The sequence below is a fragment of the Sturnira hondurensis genome, unplaced genomic scaffold, assembly GCF_014824575.4.
Source record: "Sturnira hondurensis isolate 20B ecotype Veracruz unplaced genomic scaffold, ASM1482457v3 Scaffold0002840, whole genome shotgun sequence".
NCBI classification, from domain to species: domain Eukaryota; kingdom Metazoa; phylum Chordata; class Mammalia; order Chiroptera; family Phyllostomidae; genus Sturnira; species Sturnira hondurensis.
In genome coordinates, this window is record NW_028075471.1 from 21,231,844 (window position 1) to 21,254,789 (window position 22,946).

General features: G+C 48.4%; 1 protein-coding gene across 5 annotated transcripts in view; it reads left to right on the forward strand.

Moving 5' to 3' along the window:
* Positions 1-2,312: 2,312 nt before the first annotated feature.
* ABCA13 (ATP binding cassette subfamily A member 13) overlaps positions 2,313-22,946 on the forward strand; it is a 132,659-nt gene continuing 112,025 nt past the window's right edge. For 3 of the 5 annotated variants that reach the window (XM_037041071.1, XM_037041073.1, XM_037041072.1), the window contains exons 1-3: positions 2,328-2,422; positions 17,404-17,497; positions 18,773-18,896. In XM_037041071.1, coding sequence (XP_036896966.1) covers positions 2,354-2,422; positions 17,404-17,497; positions 18,773-18,896 — 287 coding nt within the window. In that variant the 5' untranslated portion in view covers positions 2,328-2,353. Of the gene's footprint in view, positions 2,423-17,403; positions 17,498-18,772; positions 18,897-22,946 lie in introns of all 5 variants that reach the window. The other 2 variants (XM_037041075.1, XM_037041074.1) reach the window with 2 other exon arrangements.

The following is a 22,946-nucleotide window of genomic DNA, read 5'->3' on the forward strand; positions in this document are numbered from 1 at the left end:
CACCCCACCCCTCGTCTCCCTCCATGCCTGATGATGACAGCGACCCCTTGAGCAGGACCACATGAGTTTGGCTCGGTTCCCTGTCACTGTGTGTGCGAGTTGGGAGAACTGGGGACAGTGTTGGGTTCTTTCTGCTGGATGAATCACGTTGGATCTGGGGAAGCAGGGTCAGCTGTGTCACCACCCCTTTGGTTCTGGGGACGCCCTGCATGAAGTCAGTGTGCGAGCGGCCTCCCCACCTGACCATCGTCCAGCACTTTGTAATTGGTGGGGAGGGGACCCGGGTGAGGTGTCCCCATGTCACAAGTGCAGCTGCTGCAGGAGAAGCTGGCTCAGACAGGATTCGGGGTGGGGGCATGCTGCTTCCCACCTGCGCCTGCCTCCAGTCCTATCCTGCCCACCGGTCCTGATGCCACCTGGCCGAGCAGGGGGAACAGTGACTTGTTTCAATACACGGCAACAGAAATAATGGGATTCGAGGAGATCCAACCCATGTCTCTTCCACCTTCATCACTGGTGACAGCACCGCCCAGGACAGGAAGCCAGGGCAGGGTCTCCTGCAACCCTGACATGAGGAAACTATGTCACTATATTAATCTGAGTCCAGTGAGTGTCAGGTGCCATTTTCCAAGTGACAGATGGGTCTCTTTGCTCTGCTGACCTCTCGACCTTGCGGTGCTGGTGAGGGTGCTGAGCCCCGCACTGGGAGTTGCCCCGGGTTACAGGGCAGGTGAGAGCTGGGTCTTTCTCTGGAAACATCCGGTCAGTTCCCTGCCCACTGGCTGCCGACTGGGGAGCACATTTGCCGTAGACATGTGCCCACACCCAGCCCTTCGGGAGTGGGGCAGAGGGCACCTGCTGAGAATAAAGCCTTCACCTGTCCCTAAGAAAGGGTGTTTGAAAGATCCAACTCAGGCATGTGGTGTCCATGTCGGTGAGGGACATAGCCCTCCTGCAGCTCCCATGGCCCTGTGGGGGGCTGGACGCTGCAGCCTCCACTGTGGACAGTCACTGGCTGCTGGGAGCAAAAGCTCACAGGGAAGGTCAGGGCCGAGGGCCGCACTCCTGTCTGCTTACCTGTCATAGGACCTCCTGCCGGCTGGAACTCAGGTTAAATCTGGTTAAGTCTGTATTTCTGGTTCTTTGTCTTAAAAGACCAATAGGCCCAAGGCGAAGGCTCTTAAAATAAAATAAAATAAGATAAAATAAAATAAAATAAAATCACACCTGCACAAACGTATTATTCCTGGGACTCTCCCGCGCCCACCAAGAGGATGCCATCCCAGGTCCAGTGTGACCTCGATGGGGAAGTGAGGGAAGGGCTGCCCGACCCACCCCTTCTGGGAGCCTGGGCTGGCCCTTGGCTCCCAGCAGCACCCTGGACCTCTGCTGTTTGGGCAGCGTCCACACGTTTGAATGGGCTCTGCCCTCCGAAACTTACTGGACCTCTCCAGCTGTGAAACCGGCACCAAAATTGGGACCCACTGCAGGTGGCCGGTTCACAGTTGCATCCCAAGAGCTTGGCCCAAGCCTGGAGAGGGCAGCCCTGGGTCCTGCTGCTCATGTGACTTTGGGCTTAGACTTCTGGTTCTGCTGCCTTTTGCTTCCACATCAGGAATAGGCTCTCTGGCTTTGGAGTAAACAGAAATCACATTTTATGTCCCACCTGGAGGAATACAATCAACTCAAAGTGGGGCGTGAGAGTGCGATTCCTGCCTCAGACTGTCGGGAGGGGCAGACAGCAGAACCCTCCTCCCTGCCCACCTCTCCAGCCAGGGGCTTATCTGTGCCAGCTGACTGTGCCTGCTGCATTCTTCCGAGCTCCGTGCCTGGGTCCCAGCCCTTTGGGGGAAATGGGTGAAGAGAGGGTATGGGAAGGGTGAGACAGCACACGACCTTGAGCTGGAGCCCCTGCCCCCCATCTACCCAGACCAACACTGCTTCTATCTCCTTTCCATCAATCTGCCCATGAGGGGTCTCCTAGCACTGAGGGTCCAGGAGAGGGAGGAGGAATCCCACCCAGTTAGCATCAAGGGAACGGGGCTCAGGGCTGCGGGGAGGTGAGCTCGCACCCCCTGCACTAGCCAGCCCCAGCCAGGCGTGTCCTTGAGCTCAGGGGTGGCAGGCTCCTTCCCACGACCCACCCTAGTAACCCAGCAGAGCCATGGAAGGTGAGACTTCTCACCAGAGGGTGGGTGGGGAGGGGGCGGGGAACACCTGACGTGGCCTCCCTCAGTGCTGCTAATCCGTCCTGCGTCACTCCCGGTTGCTGGGATTGACTGAAATGCACCGGCCCACCTGGGCCCATGGATATAAACCTGGGCTCCGCGTTTCCCCAACCAGAGAGAGAAACATGGGGCCAGCCGGGCGCCAGCTTGGAGCCCTGCTCTGGAAGAACTGGCTGTGCAGACTCAGGAACCCGGTGAGTGACGGCTGCAGGTTCCCGGGGTCCTCAGGGTGGGGTGTCAGAGTTGTTGGGGCCGCCCCCACCCCACAGGGAATGGGAGGCTGGGTCAGAGCAAGCGAGGACCTGCCCTCTGGGCCAAGGTGGCTGAACCACAGGACCAGTGGCATGGCATCTTGTCAGAAAAGGGCCGATTTAGAAAAACCACACATGAAGGTGAAATTTCAGATGTGGTTGGTGTGTTGGGCATCTCATAAAAACTGAGATGTTGAGTCTGTTGGTTGAAGGGACCAGCTGTAGAATTAACGCAAGGGTGGCCAGCCCCGGGTGCCCATCCCAAAGCTGGAGGCTGCAGGGCAGGTCCTGGAGGTGGTGTGGCCCTGGGCTCGGAGTTCCTCTTCCACGTCAGGTCCTTGGTGCTAATTTGCCTCCTTTTGGAGCTCTGCCCAAGTGGCGAGCAAGGCTGGCTCTCCCTGGTGGACAGGGACGGCTCAGACAGGACACAGGCCAGCGCTGCTCGAGGACCCTGCAAGCCTGCGTTCTGACCACGCAGGAGCCAATGACTCGCACAGGGACGGCCTAGCCTGTGTTTCCGAGGCTGCGGCCTTGAGATGAACACCCGAAAATGCCATTTTGAGCAGAAGTAGGTCTGCACAGTGTCTTTGCAGTTTCTGACTCAAGGCCCCCACTCAACACCCCAGGGCTGGTGCCGCCCTGTTTTTCTGTTAGAAGGAAGAATTGTGACTGGCATTGAATTTTGTTCAGCTGAATTCTCACATCCAAAATATTCTTTCTTCCTCCAGATAAGGTCCATGTTAAAGATGTTTACCTTTGCCTGGGAAGGGCGTCAGGCTTAGCGTGAGGTCAGCGGGAAACCTGAATTTTGAGGCCAGGAGCTGATGACGAGACCGATGCTCCGATTGAGGGCGCATTGAGGGGAGCTCACCCCTTTTCCTCTCAGAGGCAGCTGCAGGTGGGGGCCAGGCCCAGCTCCCTGGGGACAGTGCTCTTTGCTTTTGTTCATCCACACACTGGAGGCTCAGAACAGCTCAGCCTCCCTTCACGAAGGGGTGCTTCAGTGGTGTCAACATTTCCACAGTTATTTGTGCTGCTAAGATAAGAGTGCTCACCAGAAATGTTCCACTGCCTTTTTGCTGACCACACATCTGCAGGGTGACCCCGCGCCTCGCCCTTCTTGGCTAGACCATGTCTTTAGTGTTTATCGCCTCACATGGCTGGTTCGCGTGCTCGTTCTTTTCCCCAGAGCGCCCTCGAAGTTGTCAGATCCAGGAGAACAGGGCTATCTGCCCAACCACCTCATCTCTGGCCCCCAGCCCCGTGCTTGGGGCATAACAGCTGTTCAATAAGTGTTTGTGGAGTGAACGAGTGGAGGAGGGGAGACAAACTCTGCTGTGTCTTGATTCTGTGCCATGTGCCAGGTGTGTCCTGACACCTGCCCTCCAGGAGCTGTAGCTGGCCACAGGGACACATTCCACAAGCCCAAGGGGACACACCTGCAGGCGCCTGTGCACTGTGGGCAGTGGCATTCGCACAGGGGGTTCACTGCAGCACTGTCCAGAGCAGCGAGGGGCAAGCTTGGTCGGGTTCAGTGTGGAGAGTGGCAGCTGGCCCAGAGGGCTACCCCTGGGCCCTGCCCCTGCTGGTTCTCGGGGCAGGCAGGTTGCACTTTGAAACATTCATTTCTTCAACTACAGCTGACCTATTAGTTTCAGGTGTACAGCTAGTGGTCAGACACCTATGTGCCTCATGAAGGGACCCCTGGCAGGCCTGGTGCCCACCTGGCCCTGCACACCGTCATCACACCGTTACGGGGTCTGTTCCCCGTGTTGGACTTCACACCCCATGACCAATTCTGCCATTGGCAGTTTGTGCCTGTTAATCCCTCTCACCTGGTCTTCCTCCCGGGAAAATGAGATTGTGTTTCAGGACTGACTTAGTGCATGTCCCGTTCTGGCCGCAGTGCCTGCATGTGCATGGGACCCATTTCCTGGGGACGGTGGGGACGGTATCCTCTGACACTGGTGGGAGACAGTGCCGCAGAGTGTGAAGGCAGGGCCCCCAGTAAGGCGCCTCTGGCCATGCTCCCTCTGCTGGGCTGGCAGGGAGCCTGGGATGCCTTGTGGACATGCAGCACTGAGGCCAGGCCCCTCTGGCCCACTGTCTTTGAACTGACCTATTTTTCTAGCTCTTCCTGTTCTCCAGTGACAATCCCTGGATTCTTTGTTTTTGCAAAGTAGCTTCCTGGCTATGGAAATGGGGCACAGACTAGGGTAAGCTACCTGACCGAGTGATTGCATGGCCTCAAATAAATGTTTATTTAGTGACTGAGAAATGGGCACTCTTTGTAAGATAAATACACTATTGGAAAAAATCCCATCTATTTTTATATTCTAAAAACCTCTTTGTTTTACTATATCCTATTCTTAAAAAAAAGATTTAGGCCTGGTTGGTGTAGCTCAGTGGATTGAGTGAGGGCAGGTAGGGACCAAAGGGTCTCAGGTTTGATTCCCAGTCAGGGCACATGCCTGGGTTGCGGGCCAGGTCCCCAGTGGGTGCCACACAAGAGGCAAACACACATTGATGTTTCTCTCTCTTTCTCCCTCCCTTCCCGTCTCTAAAAATAAATAAATAATAATCTTTAAAAAATAATACAAAATGATTTAATTTATTTTTTTTAAAGATTTTATTTATTTATTTATTTTTAGAGGGGAAGGAGGGAGGGAGAGAAACATCAATGTATGGTTGCCTTTTATGCATCCCCTGCTGGTAGTTAGCCTGCAAGGAACCGGTTTGCAACCCAGGCATGTGCCCTGACTGGGAATCGAACCTCGATCGTCTGGTTCGCAGGCCCGCGCTCAATCCACTGAGCTACACCAGCCAGGGCTAATTTATTTTTAAAGAGAGGGGAGGGGAAGCAGAAAGAGAGGGAGAGAAACATCAATGTGTGGTTGCCTCTCACATGCACCCTACTGGGGACCTGGCCCACAACCCAGGCATGTGCCCTGACTGGAATTGAACCTGCCACTCTTTGGTTCACGGGCTGCACTCAGGTGAGCCACACCAGCCAGGGCTGTATTTTGTCCTTATAGTACCCTTAACAATTATGGTATGATGGAAATTTCAAACAGTGTAATAGAATAGCACAGAATGGATGGAGAGTACTCATCATACTACCTTCATACTTAGCTTTATAAGTTGTTTAAATACCACTCTTTTTGGAAATAATTAGTGTGGATAGAAGAATCTTTCCTCAACTCTTTTAATAACACTCATTTTTTGCGTCTCGATTTTTATTCATTGCACACGAAGTACTAGAACAGTAAGGGAACTTCCGAGACCATCAGAAATTCCACCATCCCATGAGTCTGTTACAGCTGTGTTCCTTGTCATTGGGCATATGGAATGCAATACATTTGTGTAGATAAAATCCTAGCTTTTCGCTCCTTTTTCACTGAACGTTGAAGCCCAGCATTTGGAAGGTGTGTGTCGCCGTCCTGGGTCTGGTTCTGCTGCCTGGTGCATCGGTGCACGTGCATGGACTAGGGCCGGTCCCTGAGATCGCGCGCACCAGGCCCTTCCCAGGTCTGCCTGTAGTGAAGAGCATCTTCAGGCAGGAGACTGCCCCTTCCCCCTGGGGGTTGCTGTGGGATGCATTTCCAGGGGCTGGGCTTCTGGTCTCCGGTCAGAACGCCTGCTGGGGGCAAGGGTCGGGTAGGTCCCTGCCGCTGACAGCGCCCCCTGGAGCATCCTGAGGGCAGTGTCTGAGCAACCTCACCCATGCTGGTCGTGAGCTGGGCTTCTGCGGGACTTCCTGGTGTGTTCACTTTACGTCCGTTCTAACTGCACGAGAGTAAATCAGTCTGTTTTGTTCTTTTTCCTTTGGATAATTTCATAACAACAACAAAAAGAGAAAATATTGTAAGAGGAAAAAAGTAGATTCTTTAATTTAACAAATTAATAACGAAAAGAAAAAGTAACGAAAAGGAAAGCTACAGCATGGCACCTGATGCTCAGCATTCTCCTGGTTCTGTGGCCGTGTTTGAGGTTTGACATCTGAGAGAAGCTGGCTCACGGCCTGGACCCCGGCCCGCCCCTCTCCCACCACGGAGCGGTGACTGCTCTCTGCCCTGTGTCTGCAATCTCCAACCCTGTCTGCCTCTGGCCCCTGCGGCTGCGCCGTCCCCACCCGCAGTCGGACGGGGCTCTGATTCCTTCCTCCATGGATGAAGACTGAGGCCGGCGTTTTGGGTCTGGTGAAGTTTTACTGAAGACCTGGGCTAGTGAAGGGGGTTGGGGCTAAGTTTAAGGTCATTGTCAAAAACTGCGAGGTCGTCTTGCAGCCATGGGTTGGAGCGGGCTGATGGAGACAGGATAACGCTCCTGGGCACCATCATCCTAGGAACAGCCTTCCATGAATGCCGACTCGTTCCCCACATGAGAACCACCGCCTTCTCCTGCTGAGGGGCCCCACTCGTGGCATTGCGCACGCCCGCTCCCAGACAGACACAGACACAGCCGGCCGGTCTTCACTAGGGCTTCCCCTTCCAAGGGCTCCCAGGAAGCCCCCAAGGGCGGTCTGGGCTCCACTCTTGAGGGCTCCCCACTCATATAAAGCCAAGTTCAAACCCCACCCCCTCCCATTAGAAAGCCCCCAGTAAACCCGCCCCACACTGGATGCATCTCGTGCTTCGTGCCTGCCTCCCACCAGACACTGAGAGTGTTGGCAAAGGGGTTACAGGAAAATGACCTGTAACTGGTTTTATGGATGAAAAATGTTAAAAATAAAGCTGCCGACATGGAATCTCAGGCTAAAAGCGGGGAACCGGGACTTCTTTATCCAAGTTCCTGGAATTGCATCTCAACCAGTAGGACTTAGACTTCCCATCCAATCATAGCTGTATAGCCATAACCTCCGCATCTTCATTGGCCAATTAGAGCCGCTACTTTGTGACTAATTAGGAAGTGTGCTTTTTGACCAATCAAACTGAGGATTTGGAGTCCTCATTTGCATGAGAACAGGCCAATCAGGGCCAGGGGTGGGGCCATCTCTCTATGCAGTTAGCTCCCCAGTGGCTTACATAGCGCACTTCCCCTTTCTGTGAAGGATAGGGCTTGCCTTCCCCAGCTGGAGCTGTTGAAAATTTCTCAAGGGAGTGGAGCTGACTTGTGCAGGGCAGCACTGCCCGAGGGTCCTCCCTCAGTGCCTGCTGGTCCACAGCTGTGCTGTATCACAGCTGAGCTGTTTACGATCAGGTTTACTTCTTCACCGCAGTCCTAAACCAGGGATTCCTGTTGGCACTGAGTTGGCACCAGTGACCATTGGTAGACATGTTGTGTGACACTCTGTCTGATGCTGGGCATGCTGGTAGCGCCACAGTCTTGGAATCACTTCTAAATAGTAACATGGCTGAGCCTTAAGGCAACGCGAATTGTTCTTTGTCTCTATCCGATCCGACTTCTTTTCAGAAGGGACAAGTCATGTGAAATCACCTGGTGTCTACTGTTCCGTTCGACCCTGTGGTTGTTTGCTTTGCATATCCAGTAAATGTGCAGTGGCATAGGAAGTTTCCTTCAATTTTATATTTTGAGGGGCTAGAGTGAGAATATTTTCAAAATATGCATTGTCTCATATAAATGGGCCATCAAATTCTTTGACAAGTTTATATTTAGAGGCCTGGTGGTTTTTCTCTTGCCATTTGGTTATGAAGACCTTGCTCCATGTATTAGAAGTATTTCCCCAGTTAGTTGACTTTTTCCTTACTTTTATTCCTATTTGATTTATGAATTATAAAGATGGGTGAAGAATAATCTTATAACATCATCTTTGCTTTTTCTTTGAAGTGTATCTTTTATAATTTCAGAACTACAGAAGTTACACCTCATTCATTCATAGGTTTGAAAATGTTCTACTCCCTTCTAGTTTCTCAAGAAATAAAATCTGGTTTGGACCTCCACCTACGTAAACCACAGTTTGGAGGGCCCGTAAGTCTTTACCTTTTACAAAAGTCTGAGTTCAGGTGGCCTGACCCCATTGTCGCCTCTTCTTGCCCCGGGTGTCACACACTCTGGCACGTGGTTTGAGCCTGGGCTGGGACTCTGCATGCGGTCTCATTGGTCTGCGGTTCTGGTCTGCCCAAGTGTTGTGTTTTTAAAGCACTGACCCTTTATACTACATTCTGATACTTTTCAGGGTTATAGGTTTTCATAGCTCTTCTTTTTTTCTTCATGATCTTCTCTGCTTTCAGAATACGTTTGCTCACCAGCTATGTTTTAGCATCATTTTGAATTAAAAAATTATTCCAGGCGGTGGTTGGGTTAGGACAGCTCTTGCTGTGAATGGGGTGCTCACCTGCAGTGCCCGAGAGTGGCCTCTCGTGCCCATGGACTGAGCATGTCCTCGCCTTTTCCCCTTTGGTAACCTCGGCCTCCTTCCCACCGGTGCCTTCTCTGTGCACCAGACTTCACTACAGCAGGAAACAGCGTCGAAGTCACTTTTTCCGTACATATTTTAGGCATTTTCCCAACTGTCTCTTTAGGAAAAGGCCACTGGATTGGAATCTTTGGGTGGAAGAATCTGCACATGCACAACATCAGACATACCGCTCACCTGACTTCCTGACAGGCTGGGCCAGCACACATGCGTTTCTTACTAGAGTCACCATGAACTTGGGTGGTTGGCCTGCTCCTCTCCTGTGAGTCCTTCAGAAAAAAAGTTACCCCTCACTCATCTTTATAACTCACTTCAGAGTCTCCTGCCCAAGGCTGGAAAGGGTAGGTATGCAGTGACGGTTTAGTGAAAGAATGTTGAAAGAAAAACAATTGTTTTTCAACATAAGGTTTAAAAAAGAACAAAAGTAAAAAGGGAGAATTTATCCAGGTCTTCCTCTCGGTACCAAAGCTACTCAGCAGCCCATCTAAAGGTCTGCACACGGTCCTGCTGGGGAGGGAGGGGACGACTGTGATGCAACCCACTCGGAACCCTGTGGTTTCATCGACTGTGCAGATGGCTGCTGTTAGGTTCTGGCTGTTTGTTTGACCCCGCTCCCCACTTTCCCGGCAGTATTTCATGGCATGAAGCTCATGATATGCTGGGAAAGTCCCCTCTTCTGAGAGGCTGGTGTGCACGGTGCCCCAAAGGACACAATGGCATTTCACGCTCACTGCAAAGCCCTTCGTTCCCAGGGTCCAGGGCCTCAGCCTAATTATATGGTTTCCTTCTGCTTCCTGGATACTCTGGCCTCACCCGGGCTTCTCCTTCTCCCTCAGACAGCAAGGTCTCCGGGGCAGCTCCTCCCTCCATTTACAATCTTATTTTTTCACACCGAACGTTTTATTCTTTGTGTTTTTCAGTTGTAACCCAAACCACTTGTTCCCTGAGCAATCTGGAGGATTAAGAAACGGGTTTAAACCCTGTATGATGCTTTGTTCATGGGAATTTACTTACCTAATCCGTACACCTGAGATTCAGCCCACGTTCCAGCACAAGCTCGTTCAAGGGTACAGGACAAATCATCACCCTGGCCTCCAGTGTGTGAGCGGCTCCTCACTGGTGGTTGGGGATGGAGGGATGGATGAGTGGGGGGCCTGTAAACATAGCACGCAGAGCTGTGGGGACTCGTGGCTGAGGCCCGCGTTGGGTGTTCTCAGGTCTGCATCCTGAGAAGGGCCTGATGGGGACCCTGTGCCCTCTCCTTTCACCAGCAGCCGCCCCACCCTCCCAGACTAGGACCACCCCCAGCGTCTGACACACGCTGCATGCTTATGATGAGTAAATGAGTGACCACCCTTATATTTCTTGCTTCAGTACACCACCATTTGTTGTACCATTCTCCGCCACCCCCACCTTTCTTTTGCATGACTTGCAATTTTTTTCATTCACAAGTCATACCCTTGTAAGCCGTCTTGAGCAGACCTTATAAGGGTTCACCTTCTCAATGAGTAAATATTCGGTGGAGTATTTTTTATAGGGTAAAACTAGCCTATGCAGTAAGTCAAAATGGCTCAACTTATTACATGGTGGATGAACTGCTGAGGCACACAGTTTGTAACCTTCAGCTCATCCAGTACCACGGGACTGCTCTCTAAACGTCCCGTTGCCCCTCAGGCTCGCTGGCACCTGCTGCTGTCGGACTTCTCACTCTCCCCGAGGCTGGTGGGTGTGAATCAGTGTCTCACTGGGGTCTATCTTGTTTCTTCTGGAGGGCAGCTGAGCTGGAGCATCTGCTCACACACTCACGAGGGCCCCCCACTGGCTCTTGCCTGCTCCTGTATTTGACTATTTCCTATGGATTACCCTCTCGTGGACATGCATGTTGGAGTATGTGTCCTAGATACTGTGCTGGTAGCTCCTAAATTCTTCAGGTCTGTGGCTGATCTTCCCCATTTTTTTTAAGTTAACATTTTATTATTATTATTTTTAATTACAATTTTAAATTAAATTTATGGGGGTGACATTGGTTAATATGATGATATAGGTTTCAGGTGTATGTTTCTATGATACATGATGTGTCTGTTGCAGTGTGCCCACCACCCAAAGTCAAGTCATCTTCTGTCACCATGTATTTGACCCCTTTACCCTCTAACCCACACTGTCCCCCAGCCCAGCCCTCTTCTCTCTGGTGACCACCATCCTGTTGTCTGTGAATATGAGTGAAATCATATGGTTCTTAACCTATTCTGGCTGACTTATTTCATTAAGCATGATATTCTTGAGGCCCATCCATGTTGTCACAAATGACAGTATTTCATCTTATGGCTGAGTAGTATTCCATGGGACACACGGACCACATCTCCTTTATCCAGTCCTCTATTGACAGGCACTTCAATTATTTCTACGTCTTGGCTACTGTGAAGAATCATGCAGTGAACATAGGGGTGCATATGTCTTTGTGAATAAATGTTTTTGATTTTTTTCAGGTAGAGCCCCAGGATAGGGATTGCTGGGTCATATGGCAAGTCTGTTCTTACTTTTTGGAGGACTCTCATACTGTTTTCCACAGTGGCTGTACCAGTCTGCATTCCCACCAGCAGTGAATGAGGGCTCCTTTTCTCCTCCTCCTATCCATTACTCGTCACTACCTGTGTTGTTGCTACTAGATATTCTAACTGCTGTGAGGTGGTATCTCATTGGAGTTTTGATTTGCCCAATAGCTAGTGAAGTTTAGCTATTTCCCCAATAACTAGTGAAATTGAGCATCTTTTCATACATCTGTTGGCCATTTGTATGTCCTCTTGGGAGAGGTGTCTGTTCAGGTCCTCTGTCCATTTTTAAATTGGATTGTTTGTTTGGTGTTGAGTTGTGTGAGTTCTTTACATATTTTGGATGTTAACCCCTTGTCAGATTTGTTGTTTGCAAATGTCTTCCCCCCACACGGTTGGCCGCAGTTCAGTTTTGTTGGTGCTTCCTTTGGCTGTGTGAACACTTTTCAGCTGGATACACTTCCGTTCATTTGTTTTTGTTTTTACTCCTCTTGCCTTTGGGGTCAAATTCATTAAATCTCCTCTAACACCAAGGGCCATAACTTTTTAATTATGAAATTTGTTGCTTCAGATCTTATATGTAAGTCTTTGATCCATTTTGAATTAATTTTTGTGTGTGGGGACAAATCGTGGTCTAATTATATTTTTTGCTTCTGGCTTTCCCACTTTTAAAATAGCTTTTCTGAAGAACAGAGAGCTTAATATGGCTTAATTTTTTGTGGTTTATGGTTTTTTGTATCCTAATTAAGACAAACAAAACATGCTTTATGTTTTCTTCAAAACATTATTTTAAGGTTTTCTTTTTTCACATTTGGAGTTCCATGTAGTGTCAGCGGTAAGGGCCCCCTCCCTCCATGCCTTCCCCTACCCCTCCCACTCTGAGAATAACAGATTGCATGGGACATCTCATTGAAACGCAGGTTTCTCTCTGGATCCACGGACTCTGCCTTTTCCTACACAGAGACTCCAAACATGCAGACCTGCTCTGGGCCTCTTTGCCAGCCTGTGTGCCAGGGTCCGTATTGTTGAACTAATTGCACATTGTCCTGCATATGATTATTGGGTCGAAAGTTCTGATATGCATGAGGGCAGACTCTTCCAACAGTTTGTGAAAGCTGTCTTGGATGTTTTTTGATGTTTCTTCTCCCGAATACATTCTAGAACCAGCTCATTAAATTTAATGACAACCACAGAAAAATCAAAACAAAACAAGAACTTTTTGGCATTCCATTGGGATTGCACTGATATGATAGATCAGTTTCTTATGCATGAAGTGTTCATCTGTTCATTTATTTAGGTGTTTATATTGTCTTTCAATGAAGCTTCATAATTTTTTCATAAAGGCACATATTCTGGTTAGATTCCCCACCCCCCTCAGGTGCTTTATACTTGTTGTTGATAATGTAAATGGTATTTTCTGTAAAAAACACGTTTTTTTACCGATTCTAGCTGGTATAGAAAATTACCATGTGATAGGTATTGGATTCTTCTCTGATGAGAGTAAATTTGGAATTTACTTTGTGTAGTTCTGTCAGTCATCGCTTCATGCATTTTGAGGGTATTCCTTAAGTATTTAAGGGCATAAGTGATCATATCTTCCTATTGTCTCACTCTTTTTATCATGTAGTGATCCTGTCAAATCTGATAATGTTCTTTGTCTTGGACGCTGTTGTCTGATATCATCATAGCTAATTTGCACACTATTTACCTGGTGTGTGGTCTTCTTCTCTTCATTTTCAACCATTCTGTGCCCTTATGTTGATTTCTGGTTATTCAGAAGTTTTCTTTTACCCTCATTCTTGAGAGGTAAGTTTTCTCGGTGCTCAATTCTAGATTGACAGAATTTTCCCAAGTAGTCTAAAGATGGTTAATTGTCTTCTGGGTTTTTCCCATTGGTGAATCCTTGGTAAGTCTAATTTTTCCTTTGAGGCAGTGCGTCTGCGTTTCTTGAACTGCTGTTGAGATCTTCTCTTTGACTTAGTTGTGCTGAAGTTTCCAATGTGGATCTATGTTTCTTGGTAAATGCTCTATTCATCAATGATGTTGTGTCTTTTTTATGTTCGGGAAATTCTCAACTATTAGTTATTAAAATATCCTCTTGCCTACTTTCTCTCCATTGCTCTTTGGGGACACTTTCTTTTTCCTTCGTTTCGATGAATTTTTTGTCACTCCCCTCCTCTAGCTCTTCAGAGTTTTACTCCCAGCCAAGTGACAGCGCTGTGTTCTTCCAGCAGGAGCTCCCTCCCGTCTCTGTCAGCCGGGTACTAGGATGGATGCTCCTGGGTTTCACATTCTGTCCATTTCATTTTGGTTGGATTTCATCACCAAGCTTTTCCCATCTCAGGGTTCATGGTTAATAAAGTGTCTTTATTCTCTGATGATTGAGAATAAATGGATGTGGATCTTTACTCCAGGGCCGTTTTGGCTGGGAATTATATTTCTCACACTCTCTTTCTCTTAGACCTTTGTAAATACTGATGTGTTGGCATCTAGTGCCGAACATTCGAGCCTGTATTTGAGGCCAGACCAATTTAGCCCCTCGTCAGTGCATTGCTTTCCTCCCCTGGATGCCTCTGGCTGCCAGCCTTCTTCGCAGTTCCGTAGCTGTCGTTCAACGGCAACTTAATTGTCCTGAAACGTGGACCACTCTCCAGTTTTCAGATAAAGTCTTTTCTTCTTCAGGGGACCACCCCTGTGTCCTGTCTTTGAGGACACGTGTCGTTTCACTTGTGGATCCTCTACCTCCAGGTCAGGCTTTATGTTGCATAGCCTTCGTGTTGAAAATACGTTAGCTGTCCTCTGTTAATATTTTTGCTTTTAAGACTGTTCTTTTAAGTCTCTGTTGTTATTGCAAACTGTTTCTCTACTGCAGAAGTTCAGCTTTAACCATGTCTACTCTCTTCTTGGGGCTCCTCGGTCATTTAGAGTCCTGGCGATTTTTCAAGTTGCTTCCTTAGATCTGCAACCTCTCTTTTCATTTATTTGTCATCTTCTTTGAGCCCTTGTTGTCTGAATATTTGTTCTTATTAAATTGTCCTTCTTTATGAAACACTTAAAAAAACAAAAGAGCCTCTTTATTTGAGTTTCTCCCCAGTCATGCTGTGTCTTTCCTTTGCTTGCTTTTCAGCTTGTCTCTCTCTAGAATGTTTGGACAGCTGGCTGGCTTTTTCTTGTCACCTGACTCAGGCGTGGACAGCACAGCCCAGGCGCTATATTTGCTCTGCGCTTTCTTCTCAGTAATCTGAGCATTTTCATTTCTACTCTGAACTCCAGTGAACCGCGAACGCATTAAGCAGGGCCTGTTTTCTGTTGCAGGAGGGGAGGTTGGGATGACAGTGGAGGTTGAGGGGGGGCCCACTGGAGGTGAGAAACCATCATTATGAGACGTGCTGGACTCCATGCTGTCCTTTCAAATTCTGCTATGTGTCTTATACCATGTCCATGCCACTGAGTTGGGGAAATCGTTCTCCCACGTTTGCATCTTTTTCTGCATTTTTGTGTGAAGCCTTAGCAGTGTCTCCACCAGCATCAGCCTTCCTGCTCACGGTCTGTGTTTCCTTCACTCATGCCTGCTGCCATTTCGAACCCCTGTGCCCGAAGAAGGTGGCCAGGGAACTCAGGGGTTCTTGTCACCACAGATGCAGGGACAGGGGTAGTCCTGGGGTGGTGACAGCTCTGCCCATTTAGAGCTGAGTTAGGACTGGGCCACAGTGCCTTTGTCTGAGCTGCTCCAGAAACTTATGATTTTGACATTTTTCTAAAGGATAAGTTTTCTCTCTCTCTCCCCTTTTTTCCTTTTCCCTCCCCATTTTGTCTGGGAAAAGAAGCCTGTGAGAAGGTTCCACCATGCCATCCTACCAGGGGTCCTCTGTGTGTCCCTGTTGGCATGTGCGTATGGTACCCACAAAAGTCACAGCAAGAGGCACTGTGACAGGGAGGTGACAGGTGGGGGTAGCACTAGGCACTCTGCCATCTCTAACCAGAGGCACGGGAAGCCCTGACTCTAACCAGAACGCGTTCCCATGTAATGAGGGTAAGATCGAAACTGTAAAGATTTAAGGGTGACAATGACACAGGAGAAGAAGAACACGATACAAAAATGTGAGGACAAAGACAGGCTGCTTTGTAGTCTCACGAAAGGCAGCAACTCCTCTCTGGCAAAGGACAGGGACTCAGCAGCCCTCGGGCTGCTTTCCCCTGAGTGGGGGGCCTTCCTCCTCTGCGTGCTTTTCAGGGGCTTCCGGGGTGACTTGTAAACAGACACACGGTGGAGGGTGAACATTGTTTTTACTTTGGTGTCTTCAGAGAAATGTCTCCATGGTAAGATGTAGAGTTAAAGATTTTGGACAATGTTTTTCCATTTGGAACTAGAGACTTGCCCTTGGTTTTATGACAGGACCGACAACTGTTTATAATTTTATGATTGCAACAGTTTTCTTGTGGCCTCAACAAGGTCATCATCTGGGGGTGGGGGCAGGAAATACCACACCAATGAGACAAATGAAAAGATTGGGAAATGATTGCAAAAGAGACTTAGGCAATAAAGAAGCAAATAAAGAACGGGAGAAAACATTTGCGGTCCACAAAGAGCGGAGATCTTTTTTAAAGAAAGAGAAAAACAGGAAACGATGACTTACAACATAATGGAAAACTGGGCCCAGGGCAGACTAGCGCGCTGATAGACATAAATTATTACAGACTTTCCTTGTACAAATGCTTCATCTTCATAATTAAAGAAATATTATTGCTACTCATTTTGCATATCGGTTTGGCAAAACTTTGACAGATTTATTTAAAAGTCACTAATATTGGGTGTGATCAGAGTGAGTAGTGGCTGGTTTAGCCATCAGTGAGGGCATTTTTGTTACATGAACCCAAACTAAAGACCCAAATTAAAAATCACATCCTGTTTGACTCGGCAATCCCGATGAGCAATGCCACCTCACAGATGCGCCTGCGGCAGACAGCCGAATGGGACACTTGGGTGGCACTGGGTGCAGACAGAAAGCCTCCCAGGTTCCCGTAACCTGGTGACTGGTTCGCCCCATCACCTTCTGGGCCACGTCGCTATGCAGTCTCTGTGAACAGGAGGCAGAGCTGTCCATGCTGCAGTGGAAAACTGATTCCAACAACATCAGTGATGCATATCTGTGTGTTTTTGAACATGAATCCAGAAACCTGCTCGGATAGTTAATTTTGGAGGAAGTGATTGTATTTCTTCTGTTCTTTTTGCATTTCCTAACTGTCCACATATTTACTTATTTATGGTGCCCATTTTCTGTTTTCTGCAAACCCCTTTGTCTTAAAAGTAGGATTCAGTTCTCATTCTTTTGACTTCAAAAATTCAGAACTATGCAAATGATTGCGATTTTTATGGGTTGCGCTTTTGTGGTTTGTGTCAAGAGGTTTGACTCCAACAATCTGAGTTTTAGGGGCTTGTTTGCATCTCAAGCAAATTCAGTACAAATGTGAAATATCTGCATGTGAAACACTCGCTGGCAGAGTGGTGTGAAATGAGAAGTCCTTCTGGTAACAGTGTCGTGCCGTTGGTAGGAGGCCAGCTATGAACCTCATGTGGCGATACGAGCAATATCCAGAAAGTGACCGTGTTCCCCCCCAGGTTGGACAAAATGGCTGTTTGGATGGAAAAGTCAGGAAGGTTTAAGAGATTAGAAAAATAAAAGAGTTAATTTGTTGGAATGAAGTCATTTATGTACTTAATGTTCAATGTCATGAAGTCCGCAATAAGTGAATAGGTGGAACAAAAGGCAGGGGGCAGAAGCCAGGTCTGGAGGGGAAGGACAAGGAGTGACACAGTCCAGGAGCTGGATGTGAAGAGAAGTGACCTTCTCTGTGGGCAGAGAGCCATGGTAGGGGTGACAAGGGCCTCTCTTAGAGGAGGCTCAGCCTGGCCGGCGTGCCATGTTCAGGAGATGGAGATATCCTAATGCTCTGCAATTTATTCAAGCACTAATTTTATTTTCTGACAATGTCCCCAGGTCCTTTTCCTCGCTGAATTCTTCTGGCCATGCATCCTGTTCACCATTCTGACAGTGTTGCGTTTCCAAGAGCCCCCCAGACACAGAGACAACTGTAAGTTTCACTCCCATTGCAGGTCTCCAGGGTGGGCACCCTTTCTTCTATCTTTAGAAACTCTGAGTTCTGAGTGGAATGCGTGGGTTGGGTTCCACTGAAGTATCACCACAACTGTAGTTTTGGGGTACGTGCTAAGCAGCTCCAATTAGCATTTTTTCCTCTTAGCGATGGTAGTCACGTATTTGTTTGATGTAGCAGATAGAATTATTCTTCTCATTGAGCTGCCTTACTGTGGACATGGCTATCTATGCCATTACAAACATAGAAGAATAGAGAAAGAGGCAAAAGAGGGAAGGTGCATTTCAGCTTACCAACACCATACTGATGGTGATCATGGTGAAAATGATGATGACGACGGTGATGATGGTGATGATCATGGTGATGATGGTGATGGTGATGACGGTGATGGAGATGATGACAGTGAGGAGGATAATAATGATGGTGTATTGTGGCACTCTGTTTGCCCCTTTAGCTGAACAGCCAATTCACTTATTTTTAACAATTGTGCCAATTCTGAGCACAGCCGGTCTCCAAGTCCCACAGGGTAAGGTCACCTCCCAGCCGCAGCTAGACTGGTGGGGTTCGGGGAACTAACTTCAGACACTTCGCCCTGAGCTCCAAGGTGGGGCTCCATGTCATCTATGGCCATCACCATATCAGTGTCCTGGCTGACAGTAGGGAGGGGTGTGAAAGGGAGGGGGTGGGATGCAGGGCATGTGCAGGGCCAGGGTGTGCGTGAAGAGAGAGGGATCTGAGCATCACTCTACTAAGGGAAGTGGCTCGTTGACAACATTTGACCTAAAAACCTAGGGTCCAGCCCAGTTTTTTTAAACTTCTTAATTTTATATGACCTTTGGCAACTGCCCTTAAACATTGAAGAATCCAAGATATATTAGACTTCCAAATCTGGCCCGCAATCAAAAACCCTACACTGTATGAGATGAGAAGAAGTGTATATTGTTTTCCTTCCTGCCCCTGGTTTGCATACAGAGAGGACTGTGTCTGGGGTCACGGCCACTCTGGTCACACAGCTGTGACCTCACAGAGCCTGGGTCAGATATAGGGAAAGGCTGCTTTCTTTCTTTCTTTTCTTTCCCCTTCGTTTGTGTTCTTTTCTTTTTTGGTCTGTGTTCTGATCACCTTCATGTGGAGAGCAGGACTAATTACACAATAGCATGACATGATGCCCTACTGCTCTTGTTCCAACCTGGTGGGAATTCCGTTGCTGCCTCCAGTTGTCTGGACTCATTGCTCCCTTGTGCCCACGCCCAGGTTATTTGCAGCCCCGGGATCTGCCCAGCCGGGGCGTCTTTCCCTTTGTCCGAGGCCTTCTTTGCAACACTGGGGCGAACTGCAGGAACCGAAGCTCTGCAGAGTCCACAGAGCACCATTTCCGGTGAGAAACACAGCATCCCTTTCAGAAGTCGTGGGAGGCTGGGGCACGAAGCTTTTAGGAAGGCCTCAATAGTTTGGAGCAGGTCAGAGGTCATGAAAAGTTCAGAGTGTAGAGTGACAGGGAAAAAGAAAGCACACGAGACTCTCTGAGAAGATTACAGGGGCTTGAGGTGGATTGGTGTTTCCATTTCAGGCCCTTCTTATTTCCCTTCCTTGTGCTGTTCCAGTGGGAAAAGCTGGGCCTTGCACCCAAACGATACAGGCTCCGTCACCTTTAGGTCTGTGAAAATGGGCACATTGTTTAACCTCTCTGAATCCCAGTTTCTTATGTCCTTGCTTCCCGTGTTGTGAGTGTTACAGGCAACACTTACAGCACCTGGCCTGCTGCAGAGGACATGCCGACGGGCGGTAACGATTGCAAATTCTTATTACTCTGGATGTAATGAAAATAGTGTATTTTTCCACATCAGGAAGTAACTGTCCCTTTTAATCTGTGTTCCTCCACTTCAACACCCTTGCTTCAGTTTGCTGAAATGCAGGGAGTGTGACATGAACCTGGTGACGGTGCTTCACTCCACCTGCTGAGAGCCCTGGTCTGTTTCACAGCTTGGGCCTTGCAGAAGCTTTGACCGGGACGAGGATGAAATAGCTCCCGCCTGGCAGTGCCCAAGGCCAAGGCGTGAGAAATGTAGGAAGAGGCACAGAAATCCGGAGGAGTGAGGAAGAGGGACAGTGAGAAAGGGCACCATGAAGGAGCCCCACATGGTCAGGCTCACCTCTGGCTTCAGACCTGGCCACATGACCAAACCTATCTCCCTGGGTTCTCATTCAGGTGATCCTCATTGCCACAAATAAACACCCCCTTCTGATTCCTTTGTGTTGGCTTACAAATGTCTGGAAGCCAGTTTCCATTTCAAGTCCATTGAAGCATTAGCATGGTTGATTGAGCCTGCGGATTTCCATGCCCTCTATAATTGCCCCGGGGAGACTTCACTTTGGGCAGAGAGCCCAGATTTCATTGGACTGGGGTTATGATTCTGGAAACCCACTCCCCCTTCCTGGTGTGGTTACGGATCTTGCTGTTAGCTCTCACAAGAGGGTTTCTGAGTTCCAGTGCAGACTGTCACTGACCGCAGGTTAAATGGGTGGTCTCACACAGCATCAGGAAGCAGTCCTATCTTGTTCAAGGTGAAGCTAACAGCATATGCGCACACCGAAGATGCTTTATGATAGGACTGTGCACTGTCAGTTACCTGAAGGAGACCCCAGGCCCCCACACGGAACTTTCCTATTCTCAAGGCTGCTGCTTTCCCTCCAGCCTTGGCTGAGTCATTTTCATTCCCACCCCCTCCAAATGTTCTCTTTATAACCATTCCCAGTTATTCCCTACGATTACCACTTTGCTATCACTGTACTTTTATCTTATTTTATTCTCGAGTGCCTTCAGGCCCTGAGTGCATCTGGGTCTTCACCTCCTTGCCACGTCAACTCCTGCTTCCTCATCTCATTTACTCAGGGCCTGTTGCTGCCTCACCTCTTGGTTTCCTGGTTTGCTTTTAACTTTAGACTCTATTTAGAGTGTCTTCCATACTCTACAATCTGTGTTGAACAAGCTCAGGAAGAGTCAGGCTAGAAAGAAATGATACAAATTCATTCAAGGGTCTCAGGGCTTGCAAAGCGGGAACACAGCAAGGCAGTGCCCAGGGAGCTCTGAATAAGAGAGAAGGTCTGAGGGTGCTGTCAGTAAGGAGCCCATTCTCCAGACATATCAGTTCTGTGTTCTTCGGCTCCAGGCTGGTCTGAGAGGGCACCTGGATGACTGGGGGTATGGATAATGATGTCGAGTGGTCTGGACCCACAAACGTTCTTTTCCTAGCCCTCCAAGGGGTGGCCAGAGGGTTACTGGGAGTTTAGCAGACACCCAGGCGTTGATCTAGGACTGCAGTGTTCTGATGGTCAAGTTCCTGGGACAGGGTTGTTTCCTCTGGCCTCAGCCCACTCGAGCCTAGTGATTTGGCAGCTTGGTTCTGGTGATTGCGTTCTATTTCTCACTCCATATTTCTCAGTCTCTATAATTTCCCCTATTCCAGGGCCCAGCTTCTTTATAAGTAGCAGAATTCTCTTTCTCCATCCAAAGCAGCTAAGAATTTGATCCTTGTTTGTTACAAGGATTTTCTGACACCAAGAAGGATGACATTTGAGGCAGCATCAGGAAGGATCTGCAGGTGTGAGTGACGCACAACAGGTCGCCCAGATGTGCCCTCTGCCGGCGCTCAGCTCCGTGGGGCTGGCCCCTCCCTGGGGCCCAGTTCGAGCTGCCTCTCTCTTTGTGTGTTATCGGGACGTGGGACATTGGGTGTGTTGTGTTGTGTTGTTGTTTTTTTTTGTACATTTCTTGCCAACAAAATTTGTTTTATATTAATACCAGTTTTGTTCAAAAATATGATTTGTACTTTCCCACCCCCATTTTTGGGTTGTCTTTCTGCTCTTGAATCGTATCTGTTGATGCACAGTTTTTAATTTTGGTGAAGTCTCACTTATTTTTTCTCTTGTTGCTTGCGTTTTCGCTGTCATATTAAAGAGGCTTTGCCTAATTCATGACTGTGAAGATTTCGTCCTATATTTTCTTCTAAGAACTTTATCATTTTAGATCCTACGTTTGGGTCTGTGGTCCCTTTGAGCTGAACTTTGTGTATGGGTTCCCTCTTTTGCATGTGGTTGTCCAGTTGTCCCAGGGAATTACAATTAGCTTGTAGATAAGCTGGGAAAGAATTGATATTTTAACAACATTGAGTATTTTAATGAGCACGATATAGTTCTCGACTTAACTGTTTTTTAAAAAAATTTCTCTCGGAATGTTTTTTTGTACTCATTTGTTCCTAAGTTCATGTTTTCTGGTTTTGTTTTAAATCTTTAAAAGTGTGGACGATCAGTTCTAGTAGCTTTCTATTGTATCCTTTAGGATCTTTTACACACACGATTATGTCATCTGAAGATACAGCTTTCCTTCCTCCTTTCTTGCCTGGACGCATTTTCTTACAGCTGTTTCCAGTGTCAGGTGCTCTTCTTTGGTCGGGTCCCAGCCCTGTGAGAAAGCGGCTTCATTACTAGTTTGAGGGCTGAGAACGAAGTTCAGTCACCTGCCAAGTGGCCTTTTCTTGTTCCCGTCCATTCTAATCTTCTTTGTTCTGCCTTTTCTTTACAACTCCTCCCATTACTCATAAAAGACCAGAGAAAGAGCTGGACTGGGGAGGAGGAAGTTGCTCCCCACCCAAGCCCTGCTGCGGAGACGGGGACTCCCTGGGGCTCCACAGGTCTGGTCTCCGTCTCTCTCCCTCTTCAGTATTTAATCCAGGGTTTTCTGCTTACTTTTCAGCTGTAAACATCTTCATTTTAGTTTAGTTCTCAATCCTGTCTGAGGAACACTGTAAGGCACTTTGGAAACAAGAGAGAATAAGGACATACCACCACCACTTCCTTTCACAGGGAATGTCACTGTGAGTGGCCTCAGGCCTGTCACCCGATAATTCTGTGCCCCCCACCCCAGAGCCCCATGGGAGGCAGAGCCAGGAGAACATGCATCTTGATCCACCCCTTCCAGGGGTCCTTTACAAAGTGGTTACTCTCACTTTCCAGTATGAGCTCATGACAGGGGCAATCACTGACTCTGTGTTGTGCTTTTGAAATTCTGACCCACTCAAGGTGAAGGCCACGTGCTTTCAGAGGTGAGATTTGGGTGCAGTGTGGGACAGGGGACGGGCCCAGTGCTTGATTGGCTTGGCCTGGACCTGGCTGTGCTGTGTCTGCCTGGTTGGTTTTAGGAAACTCTCTTTGATTCTCTGGGCCTCATCGCTGCATCTTTAAGTCGACTGTGCTCTAAGAGCCACTGAATTGATTTTACTCATCAACAATGTTTGTTGAGCCTCCTCTGGCTTCATTATAGATGGTGAAAATTAACGTTCATGGGAGGGGTGGTGTGGGCTTTGTCATTGTCTCATAGTGGGTTCCCCTGCTGACAGCTGGTACTTCATTTTCTCAGTGTTCTCTGATT